At 43.1% G+C, this 18,068-nt stretch overlaps 1 protein-coding gene across 1 annotated transcript in view; it reads left to right on the plus strand.

Annotated features, from left to right (window-relative positions):
* Positions 1-18,068, plus strand: part of DHX29 (DExH-box helicase 29) — a 44,953-nt gene that overhangs the window by 5,423 nt on the left and 21,462 nt on the right. Inside the window, exons 4-16 of the mRNA XM_066602720.1 lie at positions 274-387; positions 1,744-1,873; positions 2,754-2,890; positions 4,611-4,742; positions 7,409-7,535; positions 7,644-7,799; positions 8,807-8,978; positions 9,345-9,468; positions 11,066-11,668; positions 12,582-12,725; positions 13,201-13,377; positions 16,776-16,916; positions 17,679-17,823. Coding sequence (XP_066458817.1) covers positions 274-387; positions 1,744-1,873; positions 2,754-2,890; positions 4,611-4,742; positions 7,409-7,535; positions 7,644-7,799; positions 8,807-8,978; positions 9,345-9,468; positions 11,066-11,668; positions 12,582-12,725; positions 13,201-13,377; positions 16,776-16,916; positions 17,679-17,823 — 2,302 coding nt within the window. The remainder of the gene's footprint in view (positions 1-273; positions 388-1,743; positions 1,874-2,753; positions 2,891-4,610; positions 4,743-7,408; positions 7,536-7,643; positions 7,800-8,806; positions 8,979-9,344; positions 9,469-11,065; positions 11,669-12,581; positions 12,726-13,200; positions 13,378-16,775; positions 16,917-17,678; positions 17,824-18,068) is intronic.

Consider the following 18,068-nt stretch of genomic DNA (forward strand, 5'->3'; position numbering starts at 1 on the left):
GACCACCGTTTATTCACTTTTATGGGCCTGAGGAAGCTAACCGAGCGCATAGCTCAGCTATGTCCACAGACAGTGAATGGAGGTAGGCATGCATGCGCACTGCCACTCTATTTATTATGGGGACTGGGTGTGCGCCGTTCTTCCAGAGGTCACACCCTCAGCGATCAATTATTTATTACCTAACCTGCTGGTACATGATAATGGTTTTTGGGATAACCTCTTTAAGCAGGTTATCACCAGTTGCATTGGTCTAATCTTCTCTTCTTCCAACAGGTGGTGATTGAAAACAAACTGGAGAAAAAGATCATTTCTCTCATAAATGAGCATAAAAAACTTGACTGTGATACAGGAACGGTATCTGGAAGGCTGACTTCTAAGAAGTTACAGGTCTGTAATTCTACCTTACGTGGTTTTCACTTTGCATGTGTCAGTCACGGTACATGCTTGTGCTCTTTGCATCATGCTTCCCGTATGATGTGATGGGCACAACCCAGCAGGTTGCGTAGAGTCATGCACTTAAAGAGAATCGGTCAGCTACTTTGAACCCTTGATGCTAATCTTATGGGCTCAAAGTAGCTGACCCACTGAATCCGGGGATGTAAGGTTTATACTTGCCTTCCCTGCTGTTCCCCTGTTGTCAACGCTCAACCCCCCCACTAAATGCATTGAGCGGACTACATTCTAAGTAGTCCTCTTATCCTCGGATTCAGCTACTTTGAGTCCATAAGCCTAGCTGACAGATTCCTTTTAATACGTAGAACTTAATAGAGGTTGAAGAAATGCTGCAGACAAAACTTTAAATAGGGACTCCTTCTCTTAAGTCTTATCGAAGTTGGTTCTCTGTTCCCAAGGCGGGTGACTTAGGGTGCTTTACTGATTCAGGTCTTTGCGCCAAACGCAGGACTGCATATAAAAGGAGTGACTTTCATGTCTTTTTTTTTCCGATTTTTTTTTTTGGGTTTGTCTCAAAAACTGTATCAAGGATTACACGTGTGAATAAAGCCTTAGTCCGTGTTCGCCTACTGCGTATTCCATAAGGATTTAAGCACAGATTTTGCACTTAAATCCTGAATCTGCATGTGAACGGGATATTTTATACTACACACTTACAAAAATATCCGCACGAAACAAGGGATGCATTGCAGATTTTAGAATCCACAGTATGCTCGTTATAAAAATGTTAAGGATTACTTCCATTTAATTGCAATCAGGCTAATCTGTGTATGAATCTGTTGGTCAATTCATTGCAAAAATTCCAATTTTGTTTGTGGTTTTCTGCCACAGATTTTGTAAAAAAAAATCCACAGTACATATACTTGTGTAAAACTACAGAAAAATGAGAATGGACAGGTCATCCAGATATTAATCCATGGCTAAATACCATACAAAGCAGCCAATAGATTCCCTTAAAGTGGACCTGTCATAGGATAAAGTCAGCGGAGCTGCCTGCATAGCTCTGCAGCCACAGCCTTGTTGAATCTGTCTGTGTTACTTTTTTTCATATTCACCTCCCTTCGCCCGGACCGTCTCTTCTTAGGTCTAACTTCCAGCGCTGTCAATGTGGGTGGTCCTTGCTACTGACCGCCAATGAGGGACATTGGTCTTAATTGACAGTCCAGTCTCAGCGATTGACAGTGGGCGATAGGGACAGCCCAATTGACACATTCACAGCTTCAGAAGCAGGACCTGCTGTAATTATTGAAAACCAGCTTCAGTGAAGTATGTTGTTGTATTTTTTCCTAGGATCTGTATATGGCTTTGCAGGAGTTTAATTTCAAAGCGGAGCATATTGAAGATGCAATGTCAAACTCCGTCCTGTATGGTGGAGATCTGCATTCTGCGCTGGACTGGCTTTGCTTGAACCTACAGGATGGTAGGAATAATGATTTATTATGGAATATTGAAAAATCGGGTTATAATGTTTGACCAAATGGTCGTGTCAGTTTAAAGTAGGAGTAAGAGCCTATTAATATAGCTATAGCCTCTATTTATATTAGGTCTATATATTTCTTACCAAATAAGGATCAATCAGGCAAACCACAGTACAAGGCTCCCATAGATTTTAATAGGGCTTTGCAGACCTGCGCCCGGATGCGACATTTCTAATGCCATCATATCGAGCCCTGTCTGCTCTATTTTTCTGCGTTTTTGCTTTTTTTTAACCGCACCTCACCACCCATGACAATGATGGGGTGTGTTAAAAAGCGTTGTAAAACGCTGTACCATGTGCTCAAAAACGCTGCTCAAAACCGCTGTAAAATGCAGCGGTTTTCGAGCGACATTTATCTGAACGCATGTGTAAGAGTGGCCTAAGGTTGCCTTCATACAGCTGAGTGCGATATCAAGCCTTGAATAACGACATGGTATCGCGCTCGCCACCATGTTAATTCCCTGTGGCTGCGAGGCGTTTTTATCTCAAAACTGCCTCGCATCACTTCAGGGAAGAAGCGATACTCCACCGCGGCTGTCATTGTTTTGGTGATGATGCTGCTGACGGCCCCATTGAAAAAAGTGGAAGATGCGATGCGAGAGCACATAGAAGGATACAACATGGCGCAATTTGTTTTCCAGAGTGCGATGCAGAAAAGCATCGCTCGTGTGTGACCACATTCAAAAGAATGGGGATCATATTTGTGCGTCTCGCAACGCACAAATCACGTGTGATTTGGTAAGAAATACAGACCTAATGTGGATGGAAACCATGCAGTGTGTCTCTGTAATATATGGTTATATCAGTAGCTGTCTTTCCACAGATGCCTTGCCAGACGGCTTCTGTCAGCAGTTTGTGGAGGAAGAGAAGAAAGTTAGAGAAAAGTTTTGTCCCACATCACAGGAGCCAGTCCATGAGAGTGCTGCCAGCTGTGGTAAATCAGCTCAGGCACCTGTGAAAGTAAGTGGGAGCCAGAGGGGAAGTTCACATGCAAAACTTTGTGCAGTTGCAGAATGCCTCCCATACATGTCAGTGGGGTTGTTTCTGCAGTTTGTACTGTACCCGGATTTCTGTATACCTAATTCAGAAGAATGAGGCCCATTGTCCTCAGGGGGATTTGATTTGCAAAATCCATGCGGGTCATCCGCAAATTAAGTCGCCCATAGGGAAGCATTGGGTGTTCGCACTTTATTTACCACCTGCGGATTTGTTTTAATTTGATTTGCAAATGCCACGCACAGATAATAAATCGCAGCATGCTCCATTTTACCACGGATCATGTGTGGATGTGCTCTATTCATCTCTATGGGAGCTTACAATCTGCAGTGCATCCGCAAATACATTTGCAGATTTGAAGGTTAAAATCAATTAGGGAGGTGGGGAAAGGCTGGGAGGTGGAGTTGCAGATTTTTTTCTGTGCAGTTGATCGGCAGTGCATCCGCGCAAAAAACAAAAAAACACAATCCACGATCTCCTGCAATAAAAAATACATTTAATGATGACTCACAGAGCATCCGATGCGGAAATCCACATGAAAAATCTGTGTGCGCCGTGGACATGAGGCCTAAGGCCCAATGTCCACGGGCAGATTTGATTTGTGGAACCCACGCGGGGCATCTGAAAATCAAGCCACCCATAGGGATACATTAGCATCCGCAAAACAATTTACAGCGTGCGGATGTGATTTTTTAATTTTTTTTTCTTCCTGGCGTGCAGATAGAAATCATAGTATGCTCAATTTTTCTGCTGATCCAGCAGGGACAGCTTACCTTGAAGTCAATGGAAGCCGTCCGATCCGCGGCACAGCCACACCTGTCACTGTGGACATGCCGCGGGAAAGCAGGAGTTAAAAAAAAATAAATAAAAATTGCACTGTGTATGTGTCCGGCACGTTGCGGGGCATCTGGACGCATCCACCGTGCTGAAGAAAGAAGATCTGGCTGGTGTTTGCGGGCACGGCTGCATTCTGTTGCGGGATTCAGCAGATGGAATCCGTACGTGCAATCTGGACACCGAGCCTAAGAAATTCCTGAAACAAATCTAGGTACCATGTGTGACTAGATCCCTGTAGGAAACTTGATAGAAAGTGATTTAAAATGTGCCTTAATGCTTCTTTATTATTCTATGTATGCCTTAATTATAAAGCACCTTGTATTTTATTTAGTAGGGGTCGGTGCTCCATAGTGGTCAGTATGTAGTAGCACTATATAGGTCAAAGGTCACTGCATAGCCTTAGCCTTTATTCGTCCCTTAACAGCACTTGTGCACTTCCGAAATTCTGCTAGTTTTGTGTGAAAGGAATGCGGCACATGAGCTCCGTCTCCTCACGCCTACACAGATTGCTTTATACTTCAAGAATATGCAGAAATCTAAAAATAATTTTTTAAAGTTTTATTATCCTTAAAAAATAACTTGGAAAACTCCTTTAACGCAGCTGCCCATGCCCAAAAATAAAACTAAAAAATGAGCCTATACTCCCCTGTTCGAGGCTGCACCTCCTTTTTCCCCTTCAGTACTCTGTTTACAGCCTGCTGCAGCCAATCACAGACCTCATTGGTCAACCGCTTGTTTATTATCATGGAGCATGGGCGGCCATATTAAAACAAACTGGTAGACCTCTTTAATGATCTTATCTATGAAGAGCACACATAACTTTTGACAAACTTTTTTTCCCCCGCAGACTAGTAATGAGAAGGAAAAGAATAAGGAACTGAGCATGAAGGAGTGGATTCTGCACTATGCGGAGCAGGGTAGTGACGAGGAGGAAGAGCTGGACCCTAAGAAAGACCCTGACAATGAGAAGTTTGATCCTGTAAGTTAAACAACGAAGACAGCATGACGAGAGGAACATGTATACACCGCTAAAGCAACCCTCCAGTTTCGGAACAAAATTCTGTCTAAGCATCGAAGGGGGGAAGAGTATATTACCTGCTGTCATTCTTCTTTGCAGATGTCACTCTGACTCGCCGGTTCAGGATCCTGTTTTCAGCCTTCCAAGATGGCCACTGCAATTTTCTAGCTACCTAATGCACAATGGTCTCTGATTTGCCAGCACTGATCACATGAGCAGTCCCGGCCAGTCAGAGAGCAAGAATCATGCATTAGTAGTCTAACACTACCAGTGCGTTGTGGTTGTTAGGTAGTCTGAAGATTGTGTCGGCCATCTTGGACTGCTGAAAATAGGAACTGGAACCAGTGGATCAGAGGGGTATCAGCATAGAAGACCAACAGCAGATAGTATAATTGTTCCATCTGGTCCCAGGACAAAATCGTGTCCCAGAATTGGAGGGTTGCTTTAAGGAGTTTACCCTTATCTTAGTCATGTCAGAAAGATCAGTTTATATCTGGTCTATATATTTCTTACCAGAGAAAGGAGATTAATCAGGCAAACCTATCATAATAGAAATGTTTTCCTTTGATTAGATCCAATCCCATATTAGTGGGAGTCCATAATTAACCCCCTCAGCAGTTTAGGGTGAGCTCAGTTCTTTCTGCAGGAAAAGGACATAACAGTTGGTGTCAATTAAAAGCTAAGATTCTTGGCTTTATAATAACATAACAAGCATGTCATTAGCACTTGCAGAACTGGAGCTACAGCCTTTTGAAGTAGAGTCGGGAATACTGAATTTACAACTGTCACTTTCAGTGTGCAGAGCAAAGAGGGAGGGGAAACCACGGGCAGCAGAGAAGATCTGTGATTATTTTGTCTCTCTTCCCTGTTGTACATTTTTGTTCATGTTATCACCCCCCATCAATCAGAGAGCATATTTGCTCTCCGATTGTCACAAATGTTTTTTTCCCCCAGAAAAGGACTGAAAAATGAGGATTTGCTCATGTAATCCCCTTTCTACACCATTTAACCCTGCAAATTCTGCAGTCATTGCTGACTGTGGCATCTAAACATTTTTACAGAAGAAAAAAACTTGAAAAGTTTTTTTTCCTCTTTACAAAAGTTTTTAAATATTGAAAAAATTAAACAAAAAACCTGCGCATAATTGGTATCACCACATCCATAACAGCCCGTACTATAAAACAATGTAGTACTTATACCACGCTGTGAACGCCATAAAAATAAATGCAAAAAAAAACAAAAGTGAAATAGCTTCTTTTTTTGCATTGACCATAAAAGTTATTCACTGCATAATATGTACCCAAAATTGGTTCCTATAAAAACTAGAACTCGTCCTGTTAAGTACGAGGTGCCCTACAGCTACACTGATGGAAAAATAAAACAGCTGTGATATTAAAACACAAAAGGAGACATGACTGACTAGTTCTTAAGGCTAAAATTAGTTATGCAATTAAGGGGTTAAAAATGTGCGTAAAGTGACTGAGTTCTGTGCCAAATATATTTACGTGAGACGCAGATTGTAAAATAAAAAAAGTAACATTTTTGGGAGGGTTTTTCTAAATTAAGGAGGCTCCCACACGAACGGATTCTAACGGCAGAAACCGCTATCGCGTGTGCGGAGGCTCCGCGGCAAAACGCAGGCATTGAAAGGCATGAACTTTCGATTTTTCCCTTCACACTCGTTGATACAAATTGCGTATTCTGCGAGCGAAAGAAAAATCACAGCATTTTCTTTTTTGCCACAGACTCCGCATGGACAGTCACCATTGAAGTCAATGAAGGCATCTGACCCGCCGCCCATACACATTTAACATTGTGTATGGGCTGCAAGTACCTGCGTTTTAACTTAGCGCCATCGCGGGAAATGCAAACAATGAAAAAAAACTGTGCAGCGCATGACTGCCGGCCAGCCACCGCGGTCATCCGCAATACTGGGAAATCGGGTATGCAGGGTGACCGGCCGGGCTCACAGCTGGAATCCGACCCGTTCATGTGAGCCCATCCTTAGTGTGACTGTTAGGAGTTAATGTAAATTTGTATGAATCGCCATCCATTTGTTAGTTCCTTATATTTCTCCTCTCCTGCGCTTTTTATCAGCTTATTTATGATTTATATCATAAATTACCTGAAAAGAACATTCAGAAGTGGAGAGAGTAGATGAAAAGCCATTGGTCCAGCTTCACAGACGGATCTACTGTTGAGACTCAGTCTGCAGTTTCTGTACACAGTGATATATAGAAGCTGCAGAAGTTAAACCGTGCAAAATTTTTAATGAAACCCTACTACAAAAATGGTTTTTAAAAGGTGTCCACAGCCTTTAATGGGTTTATAGGAGATTAGAAACCCATGGCTGCTTTGTTTTTCTAGAAATGCACATCTCTTGTCCGTGATCTGTCTGGTATAACAGCTCAGTACTGGAAAGCAGTGACTGGTTCCATTCTTATAAAATCCTCTTAAGAAGACAAGAAGTTCATGTGATTGCTTCTGTGGCCAAGGTTCTCCTAAGCCTTTACCTGTAAGAAATAATGACTTACAGAAAACACTATGCTACTAAACAAGCAGAAGCATCATCTAATAAACGTATTGGACCGAAATGCTGACAAGTCTGGATTTTGTGTTTTCTGTAGAATGAACGTTATCTTGAACTGACCGCTAAATTAATGGATGCCAAAACTCAAGCAGCAAACACAAAGCAGGCGAAGGACAAAGCCGGTCAGCGGGAAGTGCAGAACAAAATCCGAGAATGCCAGCAAGGTAGGACTTCAGGCGAACTCTGGAATGAGACTTAGTGTGAGATTTCTACAGAAGTTTTTTACTTTATATTTTTACATATTCATTTGTTATTCTTTCCTCTTTATACAGAAATGAAGGTGTTGGAGCAGCACCCCATGTTTAACCCCGCAGTGAAACTTCCTGAGGAGAAAAATGAATGTAAAAAGCTGCCCGCGGCATCTCCGGATGACGGAACATTGGACTTCAATCTGTTTGACAATGCTAGTGAAGTCAAGGAGGAGAAAGGTAGGAGTGAGCCGAAAACTCACTATATATAAACTATTAACAGTGTAATGGGAAAAAAGACCACAAAGAAAAATTGGGCCCCATGCAGCGGTGAATTAAGGGGACCATGGGCTCAGGGCTGTTCATTTTGTGTGGAGTTTCATGTAAATCTGCACCAGATTTAACCCATTCAATTGTGTGGATCTGTACCAATATCCATGTAAAAATCTGCATGTTTTGATTCTGTCTTTGATGTGGAATTGACGCAGCTATTGATACAGATTTTCTGCAGCGAACAATCTGCACCAGTTTTCACTACATGTCAACGTACCCTGATAGTGCTTACAGTGCAGTTACCTCTAGGGCACTTGGACAGTACATGTGTCCACCCTTCCAATAAACATCTTAGATCTTCAGGCCATTCTTCTGTCTGTTTTTGAGCATTTCATGCCCCAGGTAAGAGTTCTCCCCATCCAGGTCCAAACCAACAACACAATGGTTGTCACATACATAAATCACCAAGGGACTCCTAGCTCGGTGGTCATGGCAGAAGCAGCGAAGATCCTGACATGGGCTGAAGATTTCCTTCCAGTGCTCTTGGCGGTTTAGATACCAGGGGTGGACAATTGGATAGCCAACTTCATGGGCTGAAGAATAGTTGACCCAGGAGAATGGGAGTTACACCCCGACGTGTTCAGCTGTGTCAGAAATGGGTCGATCCAATGGCATCAAGATTCAAACACAAACTTTCCATCTACATAACCAGATCTCAGGACCCTCAGGCTCAAGCAGTGGATGCCATAGTAATTTTGCCACATAATGGGCATACTGAAAATCTGCAGCATGCCTCGAAAACTGCACTGCTTTTTCCGCCACTTGTGGATGAGGGTTTCAAGACTTCACTTTAACGCATTGTCCTGTAAATTGTTGTACATTTTCGGTGTGAGCCTGCCATGTTTGCACGTGGTCTTGTTGTTTTCTACTTCCCCTAATCCATCTCATTTTTACTTTTTTGCCATCCATTTTAGTTGCACCTAAAACCAGACCACCTCTTGACATCCGAAACTTTGACTACACGTCTCGCAGCTGGACGGGTAAATCTCCGAAGCAGTTTTTAATCGATTGGTGTCGAAAACATTATCCAAAAAGTCCGAACCCCTCATTTGAGAAGGTGCCTGTCGGCAGGTACTGGAAAAGTAGGTGAGTGTTGTAACATTGTGCCACGTTCATCATATTCACCTGGTGCAAATGGTGTTTGTGCATCTCTATTTAAAACACCTTTTCTCCTAAGCTGCATCAGTTTCTGCAGAAGTTGGATTACAACCCACACAACTTCAATAAGAAGTCAACTGTTGTTAGTTGGCTTCCCTGATTAGGAATTCTGTGTATTTAGGGCAGGAAAGGAAAGTAGATATTCAGGGTTCTGGGAAAGTTGGGAGCCAACACTTGTAAAGAGATGATATCCCAAATACCATCTTGATATTTCATTATTATAAAAGTGTAACCACATGAAAGAGTTAACAACAAATTTATGCTCATTATTTATTTTGTCTCTTTCCTTTTTAGAGTTAAAATTGTGAAATTGAGCGATGGCGTCATGACTGTGTGCCCTACGATCGTCACAGAAGACAGCATGCAAGCCCAGCACCTCGCTGCCACGTTAGCGCTTTATGAGCTCACAAAAGGCCAAGTATGAGATTTTTCTCCATTTCTGAAGTTTTTTGTTTTGTATACGTGCAACTACGTTGCTGAAGTAACGATCACACACAGCCGGATCCTGCCCCTCCATGTGATGATTGGGCAAGAAATTACGTATCCATATGCAACAGATGAAAGTTGACAGTCCTAACTCTTTCCCCACAACAAATGTTCAGTGGGGGTAAAAGGATCGACTACATTGGATTTCAATATGCCCAATTCTTTGTTTTCACGGGAGAACACACACACGTTTGACCAAGCTGATATAGGGGGATAAAGAGAAATGGATATCAGCCAAACAAACCATCTAAGGTGTATGGGTACTGTAAGGCTCTATGGGAACAAGGAAAAAGAAGGGTTAAGATCATTGGAAGTATCCAGTATTTTATACCCCAGGCTTTAAGGGGGCACTCCAGCGAAAACTCATGTTTTCCATCCCTGCACCTAATTGTCTGTCACACTCTAGAAGTCTCCTCTGTATATTGCAGTTACTTCCATGCTGTGCAGCCTCATATCTGATACCATCCTGATGTTGCTTTCACTTTCACCATTCTGTGCTATCAATCCCCTAATGCATTATCTAGAGGCTGTACCATCTCTTTCTGCTGGATGGACAGTTTAATTCATTGCATTCTGTATTCTTCTCAATAAGCTACAGACCATAAGTATACAGTCAGGAGGATGAACTGTGTTATCCTCTATTATAACTGTGTGATAGGAGCCCCTAATCATCAGTAGCTGCAATAGGATTGGGCGTGTTCACTTTTAAGCAGTTTCTGGGGTACGGTCCAGGTAATAGCATCACACACATATTATACACACTGAGAAACTGACTAGTGTGAGAATACATAAACCCAAGTAAATGTGAGCTGCTCAGAGTTGAGATCACATGACCATCTGAGGTGAAGGACACTTGGAGTTTCAGATAAAAAGTATACAAATATGCACCAAATTTATTAAATGGTGTGCACTTGCATATAAGCGTGCAATATTGTTTTTCATTCACTATGTAGCTAGCCCTCCCCCCCACCCCCGTGTGTGTGTGTATCTATCTATCTATCTATCTATCTATCTATCTATCTATCTATCTATCTATCTATCTATCTATCTATCTATCTATCTATCTAATGATTCCCCAGGATGGGTGTAGCTGTAGGGGCAAACTTTTACATAGTGGAGCAAGAGAGAAGTGTTCGGCGGTGCTTACTGATTGTTCAGGTTGTCTTAAAGACAGAAATTCAAATCTACATCTGCTTTGGTGTAAATTTATAGTAAACCTATCAGCTTGTAGAATGCCCCTCCATTAAGCCCGATCCACTTTCTAGAAAGTGACAAAAGCAGTAAAAAATATAAAAAGTAGCAACATTTTGCGTGAATATGGCATATGCCAAAATTTTGCAATTTTCTTACACCGGAAAAAACAAGCGCAAATGGCTTGACAATTATGGCTGCACCAGGATTGGTTGGTCTCCATTGTAATTTTATGAGCGATGAGCGATGAGCGACTTAGAATTTCTCCATATGCTCCATTTAATTAAAAAAAGATACTTAAATACAAATAATTTGATGTATTTTTCTCTCCTTATTAGTCTGTGCATCAGTTGCTGCCTCCAACATACAGAGACGTTTGGCTTGAATGGAGCGACGCTGAGAAAAGTAAGCAGGAAAAGGACAAACTTGAAACCAACAAGCCCCGGGACCAGTTTATTGCCAAACTATTAAATAAGCTGAAACTGAGACAGCAGCAAATAAAGCCTGCAATGATCAGCAAAATATCCGATGACCCCGAAGACTCCTGGGAAAATTTGGCTGGGGAAGATGATGTGGAGCAGAACAACTTAGATGTAGTTAGAAAGGACAATTTAGAGCCTGTGAGGAACCTTTTCTTTAAGTGCCGCGATTCTGCAAAGTACCAGCGGTTGCTGAGTGACAGGGAGCAGCTGCCGGTGTTTGCACACAGGGACTTGATTTTAGAAACTCTTAGCAGGCAGCGGGTTATCGTTGTCGCTGGCGAGACCGGCAGTGGGAAGAGTACGCAGGTGCCTCAGTTCTTACTAGAAGATCTGCTCCTCAAGAAATGGGCCTCAGGGAAATGTAACATCGTCTGCACTCAACCTCGCAGGATATCCACCATGAGTCTGGCCACTCGAGTGTGTGAAGAGCTGGGGTGCGAGTCTGGACCCGGGGGAAAGGTGAGTCAAGGCCAGAGCAATAAAAAACCTAAAGGGTTGTATCACTATAGAAAAAAAACCCGGAAAGGAACAAAATATGTATAAGTAGGTGGGTTTACACCCTGACAACGTGACATCATTTAAGATCTTCAGCACTGCGCAGTGGAGTGCACTATCCTTCCCTTATGTAAACCTCCTAGTCCATGTGACATAACGCAGCGATGATGGTACCGTAACCATTAGCGTTGCTGTAGGGATGTATGCATGGAAGCGGCCTTCCATCTCAACTGGAAGATGCATGAATAGTTGACGTGTAGAAGGAGACCAGTCATGTGACTGGCAGATGGGACATGGTGCTGTCACTGCAACCAATAACCTGCCAATGTCACTTGCCTGGAGGGTAGATCGCATCTCAGAGCCCATAGGTGAAAATAAATCCCATGGGTAAGTGATTGATTTTGTTGCCATTTTAAGGTGCTTTTTTAATGAGTAGACAACCCCTTTAAGGTTTGGCCTTAAAGGGTTATTCCTATCTTGGCTTTTCATAGCGAGATGAGAAAGCCCAAAAGCTCCATTCCAACCGCCTGTTGGAAAGAGCTGAGTGCTTAGCACAGCGCTGTTTCCGTAGCTCTCATTGAAGTGAATGGGCGCTACTGAAATAGCGGCGGTACGCTGTTTCCGTAACTCAGCGAGTAATGCAAACGGCATAGCCCGCTGTAGTACGCTGTGTCTTCAGTTCCCTTTCACATCCGTGAAAACTATGGAAACAACTCTGCGATAATTGCTCCAGATGCTGTTAGTCATGGCAGCGATTTCCAATCTCGGCAATGACCAGCCAAGATGGGAATACCCCTTTAAGCATCTTATAAGACAGATAAAAGGTAGTAAAATGTTTAGAGACAGACTTTTTACCAAGATGATTTGTTGCTCCTAGAATTCTCTTTGTGGGTACCAGATTCGGATGGAGTCCAGGACTGGAGAACACACCAGGCTGTTGTACTGCACTACTGGAATATTACTAAGGAAGTTACAGGAAGACAGTCTGCTGAAGAACGTAACGCATGTCATTGTGGATGAGGTAAGTAGGTCTGCGCACTCCGACCTGCGGCCAAATTGGGGCAATTATTAATGTCATTGTGCCAAACGGCGGCACAGATTCTGATGTCAAGTCCTGGTATTTGTTTAGGCATCTACTATCCTGCCTGAAGCTTCCATAAACACGTCGGCTCGACTCGGCTGAGTATTTCAGTATATATAGGGGATAAGTGGCTTCTAGGCAAACATTATAATGCTTTTCTCAAAGTGTTCCCCAGGTTAGAATCCAGCGTACCTCACACTTATTTCTGCTAATCTTGTTGGGGAACCATCAGACTGTCTGCAGAGCTTCTCTATAATAATACAAGATATTACTTGTTTAAGTATGTGGAGATAAAGAGGTGTTCAGCTTCCCCAAATCTCTGCTTCTGCCTATGCATATCTAGCATTCCTTGTGTGCCTGACGACTGCATTTTGATGTCCGCATGTCTCTAACTGGATGATTTGTCTGCCTACAGGTACATGAAAGAACCGTGCAGTCAGACTTCCTACTCATCATCCTCAGGGAAATCCTCCACAAGCGTTCGGACCTGTGCCTCATACTCATGAGCGCCACCGTGGACAGCGACAAGTTTTCCAGCTACTTCTCACACTGCCCCATAATAAGGATTTCAGGAAGGACATACCCAGTTGAGGCATGTGCATAATGGTTAATGCCTTCATTAGGTCTTGGGGGAATTAGTAGGGTGATAGATGATCTAAATTGTAATACTCCGATAATCTTGAACATGTTTTGTATGAATCAAGAAAAAATATCTTAAAGGGGTGATCTGCATCCGAAAACAAAGCTTATTCATCGTGTAGTGAAAGGTTTAGCAGCTTTTTATTTATATATGTTCTGTATCACTATCTCTGCTTGCTGTGATTCAGTATAAACCTTCATCCTATACTGCCAGCGTATAAATATCTGTCCTGGTCATATGAGGGACACACGGGGTCATTTCTTGTGTACCGTGTACCTGTGTGACCATCATATGACCAGGACTGAAGTAAGCAGTGTATGACCTTCAACCAAGGTCATACATATATTCCTTCAGTGGCTGCGGGTTACGGAACCAGCTCAGAAGCTAAGCCCACGTTATACCTTGCAGGTGCCGGCTGTGACACTCGCCCAGCTAGCTCTAGTTGAAGTTGTAGCTCTTCACACACTAGAATAGGGGTTTCTTGTCCCCCTTCCTCCTATGCAATCTATAAAGAGGAGATTGAATGGAGTTGGGGTCACTCGTGCGGTGCAGCTCCATTCATCTTCAGCGGGACTGCCAGAGATAGCTGAGCATTTCTACTTGGCTAATTTTATAAGTCCCTCTACAATGATTGGAGCGGCGGCTGCACATGCTCGGCCACCACTCCACTCCATCTCATGTCACTGTGTTCTTTGCAGAGGGCCTGTAGTGATGAGGAGGGGAGACACGAGACCACTGTTCTGAGGATCGGCGCAGGACTCAGCAGTAAGACCCCCACCAATCACACTTTTATCACCTATCCTATGGATAAGTGATAAGTGTTTTTTGGTATAACCCCTTTTATCCACTTAGATGTGAAAGTAGATGCTGACCACAGCCTCTCCTGTTTCCCCATCAGCCCACCCACAATGCAATGGGTTGCCATGGCAGCCAGGGGCTTAATAAAAGCTCCCAGTGCTGCCATGTAATTTTTTTATACTAACAAGGAAAAGAGCACCAAAAAAAGATATTATATAAAATATATATATATTTTTTAGAATAATTTTTTTTTACACTTTTTATGTTCCTGTAGGGAACTTGAACCATAGCAGCTATGATAAAGCATTGTAGGACTTCTGTACTGCAATGCCATATCGCTTGTAATAGCGATCATAGGCAATGGCAAGCTGGGACGCCTGTATCTGACGTCCTGTTGCCATGGCAACCCATGCGGGTGTCCGATGATGTCACAGAGAGAGTGCGCTCCCTCTGTAAACCCTTTAGAGTATTAAGGCAGAAATGCTCACTGCCTTAAAGTAGTGGGTTCAATCCTCACATGATTCAGGTAGCCGGCTCAAGGTTGACGGCGTTAACGGGTTAATGACAGGAAGCAAAGATCTTGAAAACCCATGAGGAATTGATACAGAAAGTATGCTGAAAATTATAGAACTTTTCAAATATTATTATGATACATTATTTGCTCAAATTTTAATACCTTTTTAGGGCTCATTCACACAAGCGTTGTCTTTTTTCTTTGTTTGTCTCCGTCCTAGGAGATGAAAAACCGACAAAGCAGAACTGCTACCGTGTTTCCCCGAAAGTAAGACAGTGTCTTACTTTCTTTTTATCCCCAAAAGCCAGACTATGTCTTACTTTCGGGGTATGTCTTATAATAAAAAAAAATCATTACTCACCTCCCCCGGCGTTCTGTCGCGCTCCGGCAGGATGTCGCTCGCTCCTCGTCCCCGGCGCAGCATTGCTTTCTGAATGCGGGGCTTGAAATCCCCGCCTCCAGAAAGCTAATACACACGCCGTCAGCCAGTTACAGCCATTCAATGACAGCATTGAATGGCTGTGATTGGCTGAAGGCGCACGTGGCTTCACCCAATCACACTATTCAATGACATCATTGAATGGGTGTGATTGGCTGAAGCCACGTGCGCCTTCAGCCAATCACAGCCATTCAATGATGTCATTGAATAGTGTGATTGGCTGAAGCCACGTGCGCCTTCAGCCAATCACAGCCATTCAATGATGTCATTGAATAGTGTGATTGGCTGAAGCCACGTGCGCCTTCAGCCAATCACAGCCATTCTGTAACTGGCTGACGGCGTGTGTATTAGCTTTCTGGAGGCGGGGATTTCAAGCCCCCGCATTCAGAAAGCAATGCTGCGCCGGGGACGAGGAGCGAGCGACATCCTGCCGGAGCGCGACAGAACGCCGGGGGAGGTGAGTAATGATTTTTTTTTTTCTACGGTATGTCTTACTTTCGGGGTACGGCTTACATTGGCCGACCCCCCTGACACCCCCGATACGTCTTACAATCGGGGGTGTCTTACTATCGGGGAAACGCGGTAGATCTGGCACTTCCTGGACCCAAACGGCATCGGATGGTATCCATTGACTATAATGGGCCCCATCTGGCTGCCGTTATGCAGTCCGGCAATTTCCAAGATGATATAGCTCTGTATGCAGCGCTTTGTCACCTGTGATTTTTGCAGAAGTCCGTGATGGAGGCTCAGATGCTGATGTGAATGAGACCTTAGGTGGAACATCAGTTTGGAAAAATTGGGAATGTTTTCCTATTAGAGAATTGTTAGATGTTTGCCACTTTATTAGTGCTGCTATACTGAGATTTATTAGTTTAAAGAGGTTTTCCAGCACTAAGATATTGATGACGTGTCTTCAGAAATAGGTCATCAGTATCAGATCGGTGATAGCCCATTGCTTGAGCTCCTCACTGATCAGCTGTTTGTAGAGGTAAGCTTTGTGGCTTCTTCTCAGACCTTTGTTCACATATACTACAAGCAGCTCAGTCCCATTCTAATGAGTGGCATTGAGTTGCTATACTATGTACAGGTGGTATACAGTGTGTGGCACTGTGCCTGGTAAGCACTGAAACAGCTGATTGGTGGGGGTCCCGAGCGGCGGACCCGACTGATCTGATATTGATGACCTGTCCTGAGGATAGGTTATCAATATTTTTGTCTTGGAAAACCCTTTTAACTTGGAATTTATTGATTGTAAAGTGTTTTTTTTTTGTTCCCTATACTCAAGGCAGGTTTTCACTTTTATTATGAGTGCCCTCTCAAAGTTACTCTCCAGTCCGGGACAAGCCAAGATGGCTGCACCACCTCTCTGACTACCTGATGCACACAGTGCACTACTATGCATCAGTAGTCTAAGACACTACATGCTGCTCTGACCGGCCAGCACTGCTCATATGGACAACAAGACAGGTGTAGTGTCTTATACTAAGGATGCATCCTATGCACAGCGTGCATCCGGTAGTTAGAGAAGCGGTGCGGCCATCTTTGTTCATCCAGAACTGGAGGGTTGCCTAAATAACAAATAATCTATGATTTCTGCAGGTTTTTCACTTGGAAGATGTTGTTGAAGAAACAGGGTTTGTCCTAGAACCAGACTCCGAGTATTGTCAGAAGTTCTTAGAAGATGAAGAGGAAATAACCCTTAATGTCACCGGCAAAGGAGGAAGCAGCAATAAATACAAGGTGATGATTATAATAAGACCACTTGTATTGCTCCATAGTGGAGATGACAATCACCATCCACATACACAACACTCAGGACTTTTTATCAGAATTCAGTGCAGCAGCTCCCTCTGGTGGCCATCTGTATTTTAACAAGAAATACAATGTGAGGCACTGATGTTAAAAGGTCCATCACACCCCACATGAGCATCCTCACACCACATTATATTTAGGAAACCCTATTTTAAATATCTAGAGGTCTAGATCCTACTAACTCACTATTCAACCCAATTTTCAAAACAGAAAACCAGCCGCTGCCTTTAAAAGATGACCCAGAGATGACGTACACTCGCCTAATCATCTGGTGGAGTTGTCAACCAAAACCTCCTACATGTTACAATCACCGAAAGCTCGGCACTCTAACGCCTTATTTCGCTGATTTGCATACCTTCAGGCTATGAGTTATGTATATAGATGCCAGTGTCTGGCATAAATTATACATAAATCTGTCATTCTGGGTGACCACACCCCCTCCTGGCAAGCCACACCCACTTTCACAGAAAGTGGCAAAGGCAACGCAGAAGGCTGAAAAGTTGCAATATTTTTGCACGAGTGGCCCTTGTGCCAAATGCGGCCATTTTTCTACACCAGTTTTCTGGTATAAAGCCTTCTTAAATGTCCTTCAATTTCTTTCAAGCTTATCAAACACCATTGAATTGTTACATATGTCACTGTTTACAAAATATGGAAACTGGCTAACAGTACTAATATTTTCCTTTATAGGAGTTTATTCCTGTTCAGTCGGGTTCTGTGATGGATGTAAACCAGTCTTATCAGAAGTTCTCAGCCCGGACGCAGCATGCTATCCTATACATGAACCCTAACAAAATCAATCTGGACCTGATCCTGGAGTTGTTGGTGTTTCTGGGTATGTTAATATTTTGCGGTCTAATCACTACAATATCCACAGGAGAGCTTTCCAGATGTCTGAAAAACCTGCTAGCTATGTATGACTTTATAGCAAGACGAATATGCCATTAGGAATCTGGGAAATCCAGATGATGACATCCGAGAGAACCTTAATATAAACTCCCCATGTTATATCATCCTGATGGGTTATCGGCCGTCACAGCTGAATTTTTATGTATTGACTGTCATTAAAGGGGTTGTGCT

Source organism: Eleutherodactylus coqui, chromosome 5, assembly GCF_035609145.1.
Source record: "Eleutherodactylus coqui strain aEleCoq1 chromosome 5, aEleCoq1.hap1, whole genome shotgun sequence".
Lineage (NCBI taxonomy): Eukaryota > Metazoa > Chordata > Amphibia > Anura > Eleutherodactylidae > Eleutherodactylus > Eleutherodactylus coqui.